Source organism: Heptranchias perlo, chromosome 34 (assembly GCF_035084215.1).
Source record: "Heptranchias perlo isolate sHepPer1 chromosome 34, sHepPer1.hap1, whole genome shotgun sequence".
Lineage (NCBI taxonomy): Eukaryota > Metazoa > Chordata > Chondrichthyes > Hexanchiformes > Hexanchidae > Heptranchias > Heptranchias perlo.
In genome coordinates, this window is record NC_090358.1 from 16,971,774 (window position 1) to 16,988,845 (window position 17,072).

The following is a 17,072-nucleotide window of genomic DNA, read 5'->3' on the forward strand; positions in this document are numbered from 1 at the left end:
AAGGAAACAGCCAAGATCGTGTGCAGCACTGGTTTTTACACCCCACCCGATTTTACTCTGCATCGAAGTCAATCAAGTAATATTGGGCGTGGTGTAAAACCAGTATTCCACCCAATAAAGTGGGTTTCCTGCCCAGCAACGTTAGATTAAAATTACCCCCTATATCATGTTTTCATTTGAGTTGTGTGACTCTCATTTGTAAAAGAGCAATAGGAATGTACCACCAGGTAATATATAGGAATGAAATGCTGCTGCTGTGTAACTGTGTCCTGAAAATTTACTTCCCTTAAGCTGTTTACACAAGAGAGTGAATTCTGTACTTGGTAATGTGAAATGGAGCAAATGTTCAGAATATCTGAGACTAACTGGAGTGATATTAATCATGTATTGTAAATGTAAGGAATCTTACAACACCAGGTTATAGTCCAACAAATTTATTTTAAAATCACAAAGCTTGTGATTTTAAAATAAATTTGTTGGACTATAACCTGGTGTTGTAAGATTCCTTACATTTGTCCACCCCAGTCCATCACCGGCATCGCCACATCATGTATTGTAAATGCAGCCAAGCGGAGAAATTATACAAGTTTTCCTATTTTAAACCGGATCATCATTTTCTTTTTTTTACCTCTCTCTTGATTTTTCTTAGACCAGGGATGATTTTCTGGGCCTGGTGGATATTCCCCTTCAACATATACCGGTAAGTTTTAATTCCAGCAGAGAGAGAGGTGTCAAAGCATTGTGATTTAAGAATATTTTTGTGCCAAAGCTTCCTGCATTCATTTGCCAAATATTATATATTTACTGATTTTCTTTTTTTACCATTAAATTTCATTAATGTGCATTTATGATGTGTTTTGAAAGATAGTTTTGAGTTTTTCATATTTTATTTCTCTTTCTCTCTCTCTCTCTCTCTCTCTCTCTCTCTCTCTCTGCCGGCCTCTTTCCCCCTCTCTCCTATTGCCCTTCTCTTTTGCCCCGTCTTCATACATATCTAGTGACTGGACAGTGCGCTCCCGTCTTTAGCCCCTTGAGCTTCAGTTCGACCCTGGACCTGGAAGTGCTTTATGGATGTCAGCAGTGGAAAAATTCTCCCTGCACGAATATCCCCTCACCCCCTCAGCTAAGGAAGTTTAACACGGGGGAGGGGTGGAGAAACAACTCTATTAAACGTGGTTCTTCATTTAGAGCTTGAGTTCAACTGTTATTGCTTATTACAGGGACTGTGGTGTCTGTACCCTGTGGAGTGCCGGAAAATGGCTTTTGAACCCTGAGATTAAACTCAATAATTAAATGAAGACAGTTGTATCTTTTTGCCCCCTCCATTGCTACTGACTCTGTTCTCCCCCTCCGCCCTGGCTTGTTTCTGATGCTTGTCATGATTCTGTGACCCTGACTCCAGTCCTCTTCCTGCCTGACGTGCAATGTGGCCATCTCTACTTTAAATGTTGTTTTCTGTTCTCAGTGAACTCCTGAGAAGCAGGCAATGCAGCTTCTCCTGTGATGTAAAATTGGCCAATTTGCAGTGAGGCTCTAAAATGCTGGGTTCACGTCAGCACTCTGAACATTGAGGGAGGAAAGTGGGACTTGAGTTTGGGACACTCGACCATCTGGAAGTGGTCCCAGGATATGGGAGCAAAAGGCATGGATGATCTGCCAAATGCAGAGGCTGGTGGGGTGGAAGGTGAGGCCAAGGGGTCCTTATCTTGATTCTGAGAGGGGTGAGAAGAGGTGACGGCAGAAGCACGGGAAATGGAACGGACTTGGTCAAATGCCCTGTCAACTAAAGTGGAGGGGAACCCGAGTCTGAGGAAAAAGGAGGACACTTTAGAACCTCTGGTGTGGAAAGTGGCATCATCAGAGCAGATTCAGTGGAGACTGAGAAATTGGGAGAAAGGGAATGGAATCCTGTTTCTCCACAGATGCTGCCTGACCTCCTGAGTATTTCCAAAGAGCTTCCCCAATCTGAAGTGATCACAGCCTTTCAGTCCTCAAATCTAACCCCTTCTCCCAGTCTTAATTTAGTATCAAACTTGCTAGAGTTTAACAATCTTTCTTGGGCCGAAGGGCTAGTGTGGGAAATAGACAAGTTGCACTGGTGAAGTACCATGGGGGTTTTCTGAGATTATCGATTGAAGGTTTGTTCGGACAGTGTAGACTGAGCTTTACTCTGCATCGAGCCTGTGTATAACTTACACCTGCGTGAAAATGCTCGTTGTTGAAATGGGGGCAATAAGTAGAAAAAGTGTTCCTTTCCTCCTTTACCGTGCACCCTACACACATTTGCCTTACCAGAAAACCCCTCTTAACTGCTTAAGATATTGCTGTTGCTTTTCTGCTAAATCAACAAAAAAAATTCTGACTGCTTTGACTGAGGTGAGCAGTCCAGAACTCTGGGATTACACTGCATTCCTTCCTAAAAGTCTGGAGAGAACACTGATCATTGTAACGTGCCCTTCACTGTGGCAAGTTAACCATTTGCTTAACCACTTACTATTGGGGCATAAGTAAAGCAATAATGTGTGGAGAGAAAAAAGCTAACCATATGGGTAAAATAAACCTAATGCCTAATTTACTAACTGGATTAAAGACTTGTTTTGTTATACTTATTCAAACTGTGGAAAATTGTAATTTTTGGAACTCAGCTGGAAGCTATGAGTAATGACAGCCTGACAGGTGCCTAGAGATTCCTTACAGTTGAATTTGCCTTGCACTGTTAGTTTTCAGAGTCTGGGTTACTCCACCTTGTGACCAGGCAAAACTCATTGCCTGTCTCATCTCACGATATGGGCACCTCCTGTAGGGCAATTATAGAGTACTGTTGGTAGATATTTTGCAGAAGCCTGCAAGTTGAATTGCCTGGCTTTCTGTGTTAAAGGAAAATATGTGCAAATGAGTAACTGGCTGGAAAAAATAAAAAGAACTGGAGTAGTAAAATGTAATTGAAATATATTAATGCATATCAGAATTAACGGTTACTCTTTTAATTGCAGACTGAAAGTCCAAACCTGGGCAGACCATATACATTCAAGGATTTTGTTCTTCATCCTAGAAGGTAAATGAATGTATTAAGTTGAACATAGATATCCAGTGGGCTGTAACTCTGCCGCCTTCTGGAAATACTTCATAATTATTGCGTGAATGTTGATCTTCCTAGATACTATAAGTATTTAGATTTGTCCAAAGTGATGGGGGAAATTCAAAATTCAAAACGGTATGTCGCAGTTTAGCAAGTTACCTGATCAGGCCTGCTCTGCCGAGATCTCTTCATTACTCACATTTCAAGCAGTTAGTGAATGTGTAATGAAGTTAACAAAGTCACTGAAATGTAATTGGTGGCATATTTTTCTGCACAGTAACATTTCAGATGTGTTTCTGAAAATGTGGTCAAATGAACTGAAGGCTGATCTAAAGAATTTTAAACTATTAGGATCACTGACCTAGGCGAGATCAACGCTGAATCAATCTCATTCTCTATCACAAACACACAGCCACACTAGAACAGTCCCATAAGTACACTTGGTGCTTAACCAGTAAACAGCTATCCACCAATGGAAGGGAAAAATTATCCATGTCCACATATTACTGGAAAAATAAATTTCAAGGTGCGCATTGAGATCTGAACACGTTCTAATCCTGATAATTCATCCCCTTTTTTTTCACTAAAAAATTTTAATTGATTATTTGAAATAAGCAATTTCAATAACATAACAAATAGGGAGTTTAATGATTTAAAAAATTGAATTGTCAGATCATTTGAATTTAGCAACTTTGAATGAGAAATGGTAGACTGTAATTCTGCATTGCTCACATTTATGAAAGCAGTGCTTTTCTTCATTGGACCAAATCAGAGTGGCTTGATATTTAGAATTGTACTTGTGATTCATAATTGCAAGTATTCCATGTATGTTTTGTAAATGCCGTCAAAATCAAGCTTTGTGTAATATTTGAGTATTTTCTGATTTTAAAAAATGATGTACAAACGTAATTGTCACTTTAGTGCTGTTGCATTGTGCAAAATTCGACATGGCAATGTGTGTAATGTTTAACCTGGCATGTCTTTTGAGAAAAGGTTACAGTTGTTACAGATAGCCAATCAGATGAGATTCCTGTAAAATACATTGAAGGAGTAACCTGTGCGTGTCAGGAGCTCCAGTAAGCTGGGCCAATGTTTCGAAATATTTGACATCTTCACATGTTTATTCAAACCATGAATTTATTTGGCTACAAGTGGCTCTAATAGAATTGTTCCATTGTAAATCCCTAACTGGTCGATTCCATTGTTTTTACAGCATATTCAGTGATTTGGCACTTTAACTGATTTATTTTCTTGCTTGTTTGCTCCCCGCCTGAAGGGTTAGCTTTTTGCTGAGGTGTGGTCCTTAAGGTGCCAGGCACCCTCCAGGACCTCACTCAGCTGGCTGTTTTTCATGTATAAGTTAAATAGTGACTGTCAGCAAGCTATTCAACTGTCAGGGGCATTACGGTTTGATCCTTATCCTGTAATCAACTGATGTCCACCCATGATGCACATCCAGCAGTGGTTGCTTGTTAGCCATCTTTAGTGGGAATCCTGGCTGGTTTCTCTTTTTTAATCCGGGGCACTGAGGCCAATTATGGGACCACTGCTACTGCTGCCACTGTGATCAGCGAACTCCACACAGGCCAGACATTGAACCTGGGACCTTCCTGGTCTAAATGTCTTATCTACTCATTGCCTTCACCAGCTGAACTATTGGGGAAGCCAGGTGCTTGGCTTGTTCTTTTTATAGCTTGACTGAAATTTTAATTATGTAGGGAAAGAAAGTTTGTTCTAAGCTGTAAAGGAAATGTTTTCTTATGCCAATTTCCCCCTTCCCATCCTCCTCAAGGCAATTACTGATGCCGTCTTGTACCTCACCCAAGCGTTCACGTGTGATCCTAACAGGACATTCGTCGCAATTGAACGCAATTCTTGGCTAGTGCAAAGTCCACATGTGCACTTCCAGCAAAGGTCCTTGGATAGTGATCGTGGTCGGGGACCATAGGCGATTTCTGTTTGCTTGAGCCAGGCCCATTAAAACCAATTGTAATGTCCCTACTTCCTCCCTGACTGAGATCGACTAACTCAGCACAGAATGGGGATCAATGATCTTTGTGACTTAGCCACTCACTGAATGAAGTCACTATACCATCAGGGGTGCCCCTGCAAAAGAAACTAATTACACAATTATGTGCTGCATAATTTACACAGACAATTATTATGACTGGAACGACTTACTTTGTCTTTTTTTTTCTCCTTTCCCAAGCTCCAAAAAGGCAGTCATTTGGCCAACGTCTTGAAAATTCCGTTATTATGTTTGGAATTAAATTCGTATGGCTGTGACAGACCAAAATTGAATATTACAATACCAAATCATGGACCTAGCATAAGGTTGTAGCTTTGTGACTCAATATAAAGATAACTTACTTTTAGAAAAATAAGAATTAGCCCACTCTGTTGCCTTAAAACTAAAATGTCATTAGTACATTGACTCCCAATTGCCTCGATTTTTTAAAATTCTCATCCTTGTTTTCAAATCCTGCCATGGTCTCGCCCCTCCCTATCTCTGTAACCTCCTCCAGCCCTACAACCCTCAGATCTCTCTGCTCCTCCAATTCTGTCCTCTTTTGCATCCCCGATTTTTAATCGCTCCACCATTGGCAGCCGTGCCTTCAGTTGCCTAGGCCCCAAGCTCTGGAATTCCCTCCCTAAACCTCTCCATGTTTCTACCTCTCTCTCCTCCTTTAAGACGCTCCTTAAAACCTACCCCTGTGGCCACCTGTCCTAATATCTCCTTATATGGCTCAGTCTCAAATTTAACAACATAACATAAGAAATAGGAGCAGGAGTGGGTCATACGGCCTCTCGAGCCTGCTTTGCCATTCAATAACATCATGACTGATCTTCGACCTCAACTCCACTTCCCGCCCGATCCCCATATCCCTTGATTTTTGTTTGATAACGCGCCTTGGGTCGTTTTACTATGTTAAAAGTGCTATATAAATGCAAGTTGTTGTAGCTAACCTCTACCCAATTATTGTTAATTCTGAATCCATTCAGCACAGTGTCCGAACTGTGATTATTCATATCGTCTTTCTCCCCCCCCCCCCCCGAAGCTGTAGTATCAGGGGCTGAAACCTTGTCCTACTCTGTGATTCAGTGCTTCTAAATGTGATTATTAAGCCAAGATAGTTCAATTTATTTAATTTTTCATTGTGCTATGGGAATTGTCAAGATAAAAATAATTTTCTGAGAAGAGTGAAAGGCAGCCTTCATGACCCGTTGTGAAGCATTAAAGCTCTCTTCATGTTGTAGCAATTATGTTATAGAATGTCTTTTTAAAAAAAAAAATAATTTGGTACTATGAAAAGCATAATTTATTCTGCTGTTCCCCTTTGAATTTCATTTGTAATTGTACCAAAATTACTTGATTTTTTTTTAAAATTACTGTTTGCTGTGTGTTCCCCAGTCATAAATCCAGGGTTAAAGGGCATCTTCGATTAAAGATGGCATATCTGCCTAAAAGTAATGCTTCTGAAGATGATGGCGCAGAGCAAACTGATGAATTGGAGGTAAGTGTAATAAACTGTCTTTGTGGCTTATTGTAAACTGGGAGTGTTTCTGGTTGTTTGTTTCATTTTTGACAGAACCATTAAATTTGTAGAAGGCTGTAAAAGATTTGGTTAAACGTTTATCCTCCACCATTTCGTGTTTTTAAATTGCTGTTTTTAATTAGTTCTATCTTTTCAACATATGCGCACCCACAAATGTGCACAAGTGCTGGCAGGAGTGTTAGTTTGTACTGTTGAATGCTGCCATTTCATTTTTCATGCTTATACCCAATTGTGCAAACTATCTGCTCCTAATAAATTGCATTTTATACCAAGTCACACTGATGGCCCAGGAGCACACCACTGGAGTTCTTACCAGGTTTCATCAGTAAAAGCTATTTTTTAAAAAGTTGCTCTTTGCATTTTTGCTTGTGCATGAAAACGGAGAGCTGCAGTGTATTGCAAGTTTTTTTTTTGATGTTCACAGAGTGACCTGCTGCTTTAATTCTCCTCCTTCCCACATTATTACTTTCTTCTGTCTTATTAAGTTCCTTCCAAATGGCAGACACCATTTTCTGGTTTCGATAACAGACATTTCATGTACTTGCAAACATCTGCCAATATTGCTGTTTTAGCCCCTAGGAGTTGCACAGAAATAGCCCAGAGTGACTCATCTTCTCATTTTTGTTTTCCTTTGGGGTGTTTTGCTCCAACTGCACAACTCACCGCCACACAGCAAGGGTGTCGATGACTTATTCCTTCCTACTCTGCCATTGGGCTTTAAATTGGCACAAATAGCACTAACTTCCATAAAGTGTAGATTGTATTTGAAGGAATAGACTGCATGTATTTTGGTCTCAAGCTAACAAATTTAAATAAAATCTGAAGACAAGTTAATTTATAGTCCAGTTTTAAGATATAATCAATAGTGGTTTACTATTTATACATCCTTTGAATAGGTACATTTCATTTTCATGTTTTAAAATGTACATTCTTTATGTGATTAGGAAAACTGATTCTTTTCACAAATTTCTAATGACCTGTAATCATTTAGCTCCAAGAATCATTTTTAATTCGTACTTGGAATAAAAATGATCATTTTTAGAATGTAAAATGTAGGAATGTTAGTGAGCCTCAAAAGAATGACTTTTCCACACTTTAACTGTTGCTTTTTCTTCAGCCTGGCTGGGAAATTCTGGACCAACAGGACATGACTGTCCATAGCCAACCACCTCCTGTACTGCCCGCTGGCTGGGAAGAAAGGCAGGATAATCTGGGGAGAACTTATTTTGTCAACCACGAAACCAGAACAACACAGTGGATTCGACCAAGTTCTCAGTAAGTCTCAAAATTGTACTGCATTTGGTAAAGGAGGTAACTTTTTGATAGGGCTGGAATAAAGGTACAAAATCCAGTTGAGGATTAAAAAGAGTTCTCCTGTCTCACTGTATCTTGAAAAATAATTGTGCTCCGCAGCCCTTTGGTATTGCACTGTCTTCACTTGCAGGTAGTTAGCAGTTTCCAAAAATAAACTGTTAGATTGGTCTCTGTGCTTGTTGAGTTCCACACCATAATAAGCCAACTGCCCTGTATAATGAGCTGCCAGGGAAACTGGGTCAGACTGCAGATGATTAGAAAGATGCAACGTGGCAAAGGAAGCATTTTTTTTTCCTATTGACATTTAAACCCAGAGCATTAAATTAATTTTTTTAATGCTAAAAGCATCCAAGGATTCACTTTTAACTTCTCATTTTACAGATATATGTAAATAATATTTACTTTCTTTATGTTTTCTCACACTTTTACAGCATTTTTCTCCCAATGCCAAATGTCATGCCCTGGTCAAAGGGATAGATAAGACCTCTGCTCCCAGACCTCTGGATTGGTACTTTGTAACTAGCTGAAAAGTGATGGGAGAGAGCAGCCAGAATTAACCTGCTTTCTGGTTTGTTTTTCTCCTGTTCGCGATCACCTTACTTCAATCAGCGCCTTCCTGATAGAACCATAGAAGTTTACAGCACAGAGGGAGGTCATTTTCTCATAGTGTCTGTGCCGCTCCTTTGCTGGAGCAATCCAAAATTAATCTCCCACTGCCCCGCTCTCTCCCTATAACCATGTACCTTCATTTGCTTCAAATATTCCCTTAAAAGATGCAATGGTCTCTGCCTCAGTGGAATTTTTTTTATTTGTGCTGTGCGTACCAAATCTAAGGGTAGTTCAGTTGATTCATATACTGGACTTAGGATTGAGATGGGCCAGATTTAATTGGCTACACCAACTATCATATGGCCTTGAGTTGCTTTTTATATTGTTATACTGCCACGCTGATGCCACCAGCTCCCGACTAGCCATCCTTGCATAGCTGATGGCAGCCCCAACGTCATCTTGCCAGATTTACTAAGCTCCATGGCCAAGAGTACTTGTCTTTTGCCAGGTCCTCCTGGTGGATGGCCTCAGTAAATGCATCAAGTTGTTGCTCGCAGTACGAGGCCAGCGTGCTGGGAGCTGGCGGCACTAACGTAGTGTAATACATCAGTATAAAAGCAACTGAATTATGCTCACCAATTACTGCCCGATGAGGCATTGCTTTGCAACGTGGGCTATTTCCTACTTGGAAATAGAAACTGCTGAAACTCACTTCACACGAGACCCTTACAGCCAACAGACAGAAACTTTCTTCCCATTAGTTGCTGCTGAATTGAACCCTGACCCCAGAGATGAAAAGGCAGTGCCTAGCTCACTGTACCATTTAATTGCCTTCAAATACTTTTAATGATGTTTTAAAAAATATATATATTTTCCTTCTTTCCCAATTCTTTTCTGAATGTAGTGACTCATGTTGGGTGTGTGGTTCCACTTGGTGTCTGGAACATTTTGTCACCATACCCAAATGGCCAATCTACACGTGAACCAGACAGGTGAGTGTTGGCATACTGCCCTCCTTTGGGGGAAAGTAAGATTCACACCTGAACCCAATTCTGTCCCTATCCACTGTACACACATACTGTCCTGCAGAGGGTCACTTGATAGTGATCCTGAGCAAGAACTCTGGCTGATTTTTCTCTCTTTCTCTCTCTCAAAAAGTGGGTAGGTAGAGGCCAATTGTTATAACCCAGCTGCCTCCCTGCCTGAGGTAAGTTAACTGAACTCAGGAGTAAATTGGGACATTTCTGACCCCAATGGCTCAGTATCATACCACATGGCATATTTTCACTGAGCGCTTGAAGACCATGTGACAAGGATAACAATTGGAGTCCAGTAGTGGATTCTCAGACTTTCAAGCAAAGGGTCTTAGTTTGAAGTTTGAATTCTTTGACTGTTGAGTTCAGTAGCACTGATTGTTTTCCCTCTGCTTTCATTTGTGTTTCGTGCCATCTCCTTATGATGCTCGAATGCTCCATTTAGGGTTGGACAATGAAGGGTGAGAGATCAAATTGGTATGACCAAATCTGCACTGCAAAAATCTGTCTCCTGTTGGCTGATTTAAGAGTTGTATTATTTAAGGGCACTTAGAAAATCAAAATATGATTAGGCAAAGTCAAAATTATTTTATGAAAGGGAAATTGTGTATGACGAACCTATTAGAGTTTTTTTGAACATGTATCTAGCAGGGTAGATAAAGGGAAGCTAGTAGATGTAGCATATTTGGATTTTCAAAAAGCATTTGAAAAGGTGCCACATGAAAGGTTGTTACACAAGAAAAGAGCTCATGGGGTTGGGGGTAATATATTAGCATGGATAGAGGATTGGTTAATGGACAGAAAACAGAGAGTAGGAATAAATGGGTCATTTTCAGGTTGACAGGCTGTAACTAGCGGGGTGCCGCAAGGATCGGTGCTGAGGCCTCAGCTATTTACAATCTATAGTAATGCTTTCAGATGATGGGACCGAGTGTAATATATTCAAGTTTGCTGACGATACAAAGCTAGGTGGGAAAGTAATCTGTGAGAGAACAGAGTCTGCAAAGGGATAGAGACAAGTTAAGTGAGTGGGCAAGAAGGTGGCAGGTGGAGTATAATGTGAGGTTATTCACTTTGGTAGGAAGGATAGAAAAACAGAATATGTTTTAAATGGTGAGGAAACTGTTAAATGTTACTGTTCAGAGGGATTTGGGTGTCCTTGTACACGAAGCACAGAAAGTTAGCATGCAGGCACAGCAAGCAATTAGGAAGGCAAATGGTATGTTGGCCTTTATTGCAAGGGGGTTGTAATACAAGAGTAAGGAAGCCTTGCTGCAATTGTACAGGGCTTTGGTGAGACCACACCTGGAGTACTGTGCACAGTTTTGATCTCCTTACCTAAGCAAGGATATACTTGCATCAGAGGCAGTGCAACGAAAGTTCACTAGATTGATTTCTGGGATGAGAAGGTTGTCCTATGAGGAGAGGTTGAGTAGAATGGGCCTATACTCTCTGGAGTTTAGAAGAATGAGAGGTGATCTTTGAAACATTTAAGATTCTGAGGGCCTAATACGGTAGATGCTGAGAGGCTGTTTCCCTTGGCTGGAGAGTCCAGGACTAGAGGGCATAGTCTCAAGATAAGGGATCGGCCATTTAGGACTGAGATGAGGAGAAATTTCTTCACGCAGAGGGTTGTGAATCTTTGGAATTCTTTACGTCAGAGGACTGGATGCTCAGTCGTTGAGTATATTCAAGACTGAGATTAATAGATTTTTAGACTCTTGAGGGACATGGGGATCGGGCGGGAAAGTGGAGGTGAGGTCGAAGATCAGCCATGATCTTATTGAATGGCGGAACAGGCTCGAGGGCCCATGTGGCCTACTCCTGCTTCAATTTCTTATGATATTGTTTGCACGAAGATGTATGCAGCTCAGGTCATTATGGCAAAATAGAAGATTAAATGATCAGAGAGTCCGCTTTTGAAGTGGAGCAAGGGGACATTATGCTCCATTCTGATGATCCAAGAAACTCTTGAGTATCACTTCTGATTAAAAGCTAGATCATAACTTTTTTCATTTGGAGTCAAAAAGGTGATTAAAACCCAAATTTGTGAAAGATTTGGAATTAAAAGGGAGAAGATGTGTGCTTGAAATGTTTGGGGGGAAAAAACGCCATAACCTTCACTTCACAAGAAGTTATCCATAATTCCCCTACAGGGATTGTGCATCTGACATAAATCATTGTCGAAATAACATTCAGCTGGAGGCACAGCGTGTATATAGTACACGGAGACAGATATCTGAAGAAACAGAAACTCCTGAAAACAATCGAGATTCTCCGGATGTAAGTTTCGATGCTTTTCACTTTTTAAAAAAAAACCTGTAAAAGTATTCTATTACATGCATGAAAGTAAACGAAAATGAAGAATTGCTAAAATTATGCAATATCTTAAACGAGCATCGCTTGTAACTTTTAAATGTCAATATATAATGGACACAGTTATTATGGAGCCAAACACAATTTTAAGCGCTCAAATAAAATTGTGTTTTATCATGCTTTGCAGTATTACCAATTGGGCCCTTCCAAATATGCACTTGCATCAAAATGACTTGCCATTTTTGATCGATGTAACTTGACTTTTTTTAAAATTACTCTTTTAGCAGAGCTGGGAAATTATAACCGATGATGAAACTGCATTCAGTAGCTGTAACCCTCAGTCACCTCCACCTCCCCACACACCTACGGGACAGAATGCAGGTTTTGACTTGCAAACTCAACTTGCAGAGGAACTTAATAGGCGGTTTCAGGCTTCTGGGTGTACAGCTACAGATCAGCGCAGCTCCTGCTCGGTGAGAAGAACGGCAGATTATAAGCCTCTTATTGTAATTTAAATCCAAGTTAATAATTGGCTTTAGTTTTCCTTTAATTAAAAAGTTCATGCACTTAAATTCCTCAAGCATCATGTTCAAATCCCCAGTATCGTCTTGTATAATAGAGTTGACTAACTTGAATTAAATGAATGCTGCCTATCCATTTGTCGGATACATGTTTGAGCAGCGTTACCCAGGTGAGCCTTGGTGTACAGTTTGTGTATTTTCTAACGTGAAACATTTAAAACTTTGGGTTAAATGTACAGCGCACTAATATTGTTCCGTATTGCACTACTCACAGATTTAATCAAGATAATCTTGGTTTCGTGTGATGTCAATAGAACTTTATTTTGCTCTCTTACTTTGGAAAATCATGTGTTCGTTCATTCAATCTTGTCACACTTCTACCTATACCATGGCCATTACAATGTTCCATTGTACTAAGTAATTTGTAAAATTTTAACCTCCATGGAGATTATTTTGATATGTTACGTGTTCTGCTTTTACTTTCTAAAGAGTCATTCCAGTAGACGGGGGAGTTCACAAACTATTCCGGAAGAACAGCCCATGCTGCCAGTTGTAAGTTTTGCCCTTTTTCTTGTTAAAATTTGTCAATTGAGCTGCTTAGCATGTCGGTGAATATTCTTGTTACTCAATGGGAGAAACCATCTAAGGACATTCCTTTCAGAATTTTGTGCTATCTGGAGCCATCGTGATCAGGTACTTGCTGTATGCAAGATGCCATGCTGCCAACACTTGTTCTTTTCTCTTTTGCCATTGGCAGCAGGCAATAGTTGTGACTGTTCGTACAGCAATTATTCATTTTTGTCCAGTCAAGTCGGTTTTTTACATTTCAAAAAATTAGTCACTGAAGTTGCCATCCCTACAGCTGTAAACTAGGCATGCTTCGCTGTTTGGCATTTTCAATATCATGTTGGACAAGATTTCGTTTTGGTTGGATCTTATCTTTAATTCCCTTCAGTGCCAACAAAAAAAAAGTTCAGATTTTTGTTCATCATTTATCCTTCCCAGTGATTGACATTCAGCGCTTGAATTTTCTATTGAAGTTGGATGATTTCCAGAACTGTGGAGTCTGCCCCAAGCTTGGCAGAAGTACTAGTCATGACAACCTAATTTGGTGGAAGGCAGTGCTCCATTGACCTCTTGAAACCTCACATTCTGGTTCTAAAGTTCCCTGACCAAAAAGCAATTAACAACTGACTGACCTGTGTTTCCTAATTGTTAGACTTTGTTACCTTAAAAACAGCTGCATTTCTGCAGAATAATATATTGTGCATTCCATGATATAACACTCCTGTCAGTAGTGTATCACCTGACTTTGTGTGCGCAATACCACAGGACATCTACAAACCTGTTTATACCACTTCCTCGAAGGCTTAATTGAAGTACTTTAACATTGGCTTTAAAGGGACAAGCCAGATTAACAGCCAAACATCACAAACCAGGAACCAGATCCCAGACTGTCATGAGTGGTGCCATGGTGAATCTGCTAATATAACCGTATAAAGCTAGGTTAGAAACAACAACTACTTGTATTTATATAGCATAGAAACATCCCAAGGCGCTTCACAGAAGCGTTATTGAACAAATATTTGACACTGAGCCACATAAAGAGATATTAGGACAGGTGACCAAAAGCTTGGTCAAAGAGGTAGGTTTTAAGGAGCAACTTAAAGGAGGAGAGGTAGAGAGGTGGAGAGGTTTAAGGAGGGAATTCCAGAGCCTAGGCAGCTGAAGGCACAGCCGCTAATGGTGGGGCGATGGAAATCGGAGATGCGCAAAAGGCCAGAATTGGAGGAATGTAGAGAACTCGGAGGTTTGTTGGGCTGGAGGAGGCTACAGCAGTAGGAAGGGGCGAGGCCATGGAGGGATTTAAATTTGAGGCATTGCCAGACCGGGTGCCAGTGTAGGTCAGTGAGCACAGGGATGGTGGGAGAATGGAACTTGGTGCGAGTTAGGATACGGGCAGCAGAGTTTTGGATGAGCTGAAGTCTATGCAGAGTTGAAGGAGGGAGGCCAGCTAAGAGACCATTGGAATAGTCGAGACTGGAGGGAATAAAGGCATGGATGAGGGTTTCAGTAGTCAATGGGCTGAGGCAGGGGTGAAGACAGGCGATATTAGAGGTGGAAGTAGGCAGTCTTGGTGATGGAGAGGAAATGTGGTCGGAAGCTCAGCACAGGGTCAAATAGAATGCCAAGGTTGCGAACAGTCTGGTTCAGCCTCAGACAGTGGATGAGAGGGGGATGGAGTTTGTGGCAGGGACCGAAGACAATAGCTTCGGTCTTCCCAGGAACTCGACCCCTCTACTGCCTCCGATTTGTCATGCTGCTTGTCCAACACTGGATGTTGGACAAGCAGCATGACAAATCGGAGGCAGTAGAGGGGTCGAGAGAGGTGGTGGTGGGGTAGAACTGGGTGCTGTCAACGTACATGACGTGGTTTCTGACGTTGTCGCCGAGGGGCAGCATGTAGATGGGAAATAGGAGGAGGTCAAGGACAGATCCTTGGGGGACTCCAGAGTTAACGGTGTGGGAAAGAAGCCATTGCAGGAGATTGTCTGGGTACGATGGACCAGGAACCAGACCCCAGGCTATCTTGTGAGCGGTGCCATGGTGAATCTGCTAATATAACTGTATAAAGCTAGGTTAGAAACAACAATTTATTTGCAACGATAAATGTAACAATTGCATTTATATAGCACATTTAACGTAGGGAAACATCCCAAGGCACTTCACAGGAGCATTATCGCACAAATACTTGACACCGAGCTACATAAGGAGATATTAGGACAGGTGACCAAAAGCTTGGTCAAAGAGGTGGGTTTTAAGGAATGGAACCAGGCGAGGGCAGTTCCACCCAGTTGGACAATGGAGGAGAGGTGTTGGAGGAGGATGCTGTGGCCAACCGTGTCAAAGCCTGCAGACAGGACGAAATGCATGAGGAGGGAACGTGCACCGCGGTCGCAGTCATATAGGATGCCATTTGTGACTTTGATAAGGGCAGTTTCAATTCTATGGCAGGGGCGGAAACCTGATTTGAAGAGGTTCAAATATGGAGTTGCGGGAAAGATGGGCTCGGATTTGGGAGACATCGACTTTGGAAAGGAAAGGAAGGTTGGAAATGGGATGGTAGTTTGCAAGGACAGAGAGGTCGAAGGTGGGATTTTTGAGGAGGGGGTAACAATGGTTGATTTTGAAAGGGAGAGGGATAGTACCAGAGGAAATGAAACGGTTAACAATATCAGCTAGCACAGGGGCCAGGAAGGAAACTTACCATTGATGTCCAAAATATAAGAATCAGATCAGCATAAAGCAGTCTGCTCTGCAGATGTGCCCATGTAAGAAATTGGGTTTCCCTGTGGACTTGCAGACAAAACTATTTTTAAAAACTCGCTTAAGTAGAAAACCACTTCTTGTAACTTTAGAAGGTGCCAAAAATTAAAAGTTACTCTAGACTTGGCTGCTAAAACACCACTTCCAATTGAATATGCAGTTTGATGTCGGGGGGTTGATTTTAAACCCCGAGAACGGATGGGTTGGGGGGCGGGTGGGAGTTGAAAATTATTGTTTTTTGGATCACGACCGCAACCTGGCTTTATTTCCGGGTTTAACGTCGGCGCGGAAAAGTACAGCCTTTGCATTGGGAATGCAAAGTTGGAAAACTTTGCGGTTGTGATCCAAAAAAAGAACTATTTTCAACTCCCACCCGTTCTTGGGGTTTAAAATCACCTCCATAGTCTTTTGGGACAGGCAGAACTCCTTCCTGTGCCACAGGAAGCTTTATGCACAGACCTGAGGGCCCAAAACAACCCTAGCATCCATGTCCATACCAAGACAGTGGTGGTTTACTGTCAGTGTCGCAAGAGAAACTCCATTCAGTGACTGTATCCAAAGGTTTCAGATGAATAGGATTTCATCAAATTGCTAGGTGAGGCACACTGTCTGAGAAAGCTACTTCTCTTTCCTCTGTGCCAACAGAGAATTGTCTGTGAGATACAGAACAGCACCGGAAGAAAGCTCCACATGGCATAAAGTTGAAAGGCCAATGTCTTCGGTTGGGTTTCTCTGCCTCCCAATTGGATTTTGTAGGTGGCAACTGATGTACATTCAAAGAATAAGACCCATATCTACAATGGCTAATTTAAAACGAGTTATTCAATTAGTTCAGGGGGTTGAGCAATTGACTGCTGACCAGAATGTTGAGTCCAAGTGCAAAAGTTGCTCATCAGTCTTGCTGACCTCTTATTGGATGATTTTGTTATTTCTCATCCATGCTTCTAGCTGACAAACCATCCAAAATAGAGGTGCATTATTGAAGGTAAGAGAAGGTGGCTCACATCATCGGACTCGCCCCTCTTGAATTGCACCCTTTGCTTTCTATTTGTGGAATGGAAAACTGTGTCACCCAAAATCATCCTGCCCTCACTTAGAGCAAATCTGTAAATCCAAGGGGTTGTATCAGATGAGTTTAGAAAAGTCTTTCCCTTGTACCCTCCTTATGTAACTGTACCATGGGTGTTCCCATTTAGAAATCCTATAGCATTCCTGTTTTGTTTTTTGGAATAAAACCTGTTTTCAAACAGCTTTTTAATGTTTTAAAGCATCTAATCATATCAAAAAATACAGTTCTTTTTTGTTATATGGTTAATTTCTACAAAACTTTCTACCTCCGATGACTCCTTGTTTGCAGTCTTCATGTACTAATTCA

The 17,072-nt window shown here is 41.2% G+C and overlaps 1 protein-coding gene across 4 annotated transcripts in view; it reads left to right on the forward strand.

The window, feature by feature from the left end:
- The window catches only part of nedd4a (NEDD4 E3 ubiquitin protein ligase a), a 108,735-nt gene that overhangs the window by 70,445 nt on the left and 21,218 nt on the right, over positions 1–17,072 (forward strand). For 2 of the 4 annotated variants that reach the window (XM_067971528.1, XM_067971526.1), the window contains 7 exons: positions 650–700; positions 2,994–3,055; positions 6,492–6,594; positions 7,754–7,911; positions 11,690–11,816; positions 12,134–12,322; positions 12,860–12,922. In XM_067971528.1, the coding sequence (XP_067827629.1) occupies positions 650–700; positions 2,994–3,055; positions 6,492–6,594; positions 7,754–7,911; positions 11,690–11,816; positions 12,134–12,322; positions 12,860–12,922 (753 nt within the window). The remainder of the gene's footprint in view (positions 1–649; positions 701–2,993; positions 3,056–6,491; positions 6,595–7,753; positions 7,912–11,689; positions 11,817–12,133; positions 12,323–12,859; positions 12,923–17,072) is intronic. The other 2 variants (XM_067971529.1, XM_067971527.1) reach the window with 1 other exon arrangement.